This window comes from Manihot esculenta, chromosome 9, assembly GCF_001659605.2.
Source record: "Manihot esculenta cultivar AM560-2 chromosome 9, M.esculenta_v8, whole genome shotgun sequence".
Classification (NCBI taxonomy): domain Eukaryota; kingdom Viridiplantae; phylum Streptophyta; class Magnoliopsida; order Malpighiales; family Euphorbiaceae; genus Manihot; species Manihot esculenta.
The window spans coordinates 32,026,983-32,029,307 of NC_035169.2; the positions used below are offsets into that span (position 1 = coordinate 32,026,983).

The 2,325-nt window shown below is 34.3% G+C and overlaps 1 protein-coding gene across 1 annotated transcript; it reads left to right on the top strand.

Annotated features, from left to right (window-relative positions):
• Positions 1-306: 306 nt before the first annotated feature.
• LOC110622355 (RING-H2 finger protein ATL74) lies at positions 307-2,024 on the top strand. The gene is made up of 2 exons (XM_021766841.2): positions 307-519; positions 609-2,024. The coding sequence occupies exon 2, from the start codon at positions 908-910 to the stop codon at positions 1,487-1,489; it is 582 nt and encodes a 193-aa protein (XP_021622533.1). The 5' UTR covers positions 307-519; positions 609-907; the 3' UTR covers positions 1,490-2,024.
• Positions 2,025-2,325: the final 301 nt, after the last annotated feature.

The window sequence follows — 2,325 nt, forward strand, 5'->3', positions numbered from 1 at the left end:
AATTACATTATTCTAGAAAATTTATATTCTTTTATTGTTAAATTATTATTAAACTGATAAATTTTATTTGTTTAATATGTATTAAATTAGCATATTATTAAACCAAAATTACTTTAATGATTGGTATTAAAGTTGGTACACATGAAATCTTCTAGTTCAAATTTCAATAATAGTGAATTGTACCCAATTAAATAATAATAATGAATAATAATCCAGAAATTAAATAGAAAAGATAAAAGAGACTAAGAGTGGATTTGGTCCTAAATTTTTCTAGTTTCCTTGAATAAAAGATGTTAATCATTGATTAGGTAGGGTAAGTAAAATTGATGGAAGTGGCTTCTTATGAAACTTCGCAATAAGTATCTTTCTTGCATCTTCCCATCATAATTAATATCTTTCAATGTCCCCTTTGCCTCTTGATTCCTTCGAAGACTACATTCCCCCGCAAGACAAGGCCAAGGGTAGCTCTTAAAGTGTACGCAACAGCAACTGAAAAAGATAAAAAGCTTATCAGCTCAGGTGAGGCCGATGAAATTTGGTTTTCTTTATCTGTAAGTGCCAATCTCGATCTATCTTTTTTTGGGTTTATGCTAATTTTTGGGTTGCAGGGAGACACTTTATCTGATTGTCGTATCAAAAACAGAGGAGACAGAGACAGAAACAGAGGAAGCTGGAATCCTGCAGAGAAAACGGTCCCCCAGTTCCCATAACAGCAATTTTACCATTTATTTTCTTGCTTTTCTCTTTATTTTTGAGACAAAGAAGATGCTCTTTCCATGTTTTTTTCTAGTTGGAATCTTTACAACATCTCTTTGAATTCAAACACAAACCCCTTCTTCTTCCGACGTCAACGAATCTATGCCCGTTAGTGGCTAAACAAAAGACAAAAGAAAAACTCTTCAACTGTATGATGAATATGCATCGCAGTCTGCTCGAAAGAGAGCCAAGCGTGGCACCCGCCAATGGGAAAACAAGACAAGATTCTTACATTAGCGACACCAATTTCGACACAAACACCGTGATTATATTGGCTGCTTTGTTGTGTTCGGTGATTGTTGCTCTAGGATTGAACTCTATTGTTCGTTGTGCTTTGCGTTGTTGCAGAAGGTTTGCCTTCGAGACGCCAGAGCAAGCCGCAGCTCGTTTGGCCGCCACAGGGCTGAAGAAACGGGATTTGAGCCAGATTCCAGTGGCGGTTTATGGGAAAGGGGTGAATAATTTTCCAGGAACTGAGTGCCCAATTTGCTTAGGAGAGTTTGCTGATGGAGAAAAAGTTCGAGTGCTACCTAAATGCAATCATGGGTTCCATGTGAGGTGCATAGACACATGGCTTTTGTCACACTCCTCTTGCCCCAATTGCCGGCTTTCGTTGCTTGAACACACGGCGGCTGGTTCAGGTGCAGGTCCACAACAACAACCACCTGCAGCAAGGGTGTCGGAGAATGATAACCGGCGGCAAGGAAATGTGGTTATTGAAGGGGCAAGTTGATATTTGCAGGCTGTAGATGTAGACAGGGGATTTGGTAATTTCTGGAGTTGGTGGAGGTTGGAAATGTACATGCATCTATCTTAGAAATTAATTGAGTAATGGTAATGAATTTTGTTAGGCGAAAATTGCAGATCCGAAAGCGTGACTATGAATTATGCTTCTCATCTTTAGATTCAAATTGCTTTAATCCCAACCGTTAATTCTGTTTAACCACTTAGAAGCTGAAGAGTTTTTATATTTTTTTTTATGAAAAAGCTCATATGGATGTGCATGTAAAAGTTTTGATGAATTAGGAGGACAAGATTGAGAGTGAAGTGTGAATAAATATTATAATAGCACATGAAAGCGGCGTATAGATATTTTCCGCTTTCGCCTATGAGCGCATGCTTTACTTTTTCTCATAAGATAAAATACGATTTGATAGTTCCTTCTGAACTACATAATTATATCATAAATTTTAATTATGTTTTTATTCTAATTTGTATAATAATTTTTCAGTTTAATTATCAATAAAAATTTATCGTTTATTTTTTTTTTCATTTATATTATATAACTGCTATTAACAGCAAAACTTTATACTTTATTGTAATAAGAAAAATAAATCTAACAACTAATACTGTTTTACTGCCAATATTGGGGCAATAAATGCTTCAATCAGAACTTAACTACTATTTTTTTAACAGTATTTATCTAATAGAAAATTTAAAAAAATGTGAAATACCAAAGTAAAAATCGAAAATAATCATCATCAAAACTCTAATTTTACACAATATTGCAGATGATATATTGTAAAGACCATTATATACAATAGTATAATTAATTTTATATTTGATAAA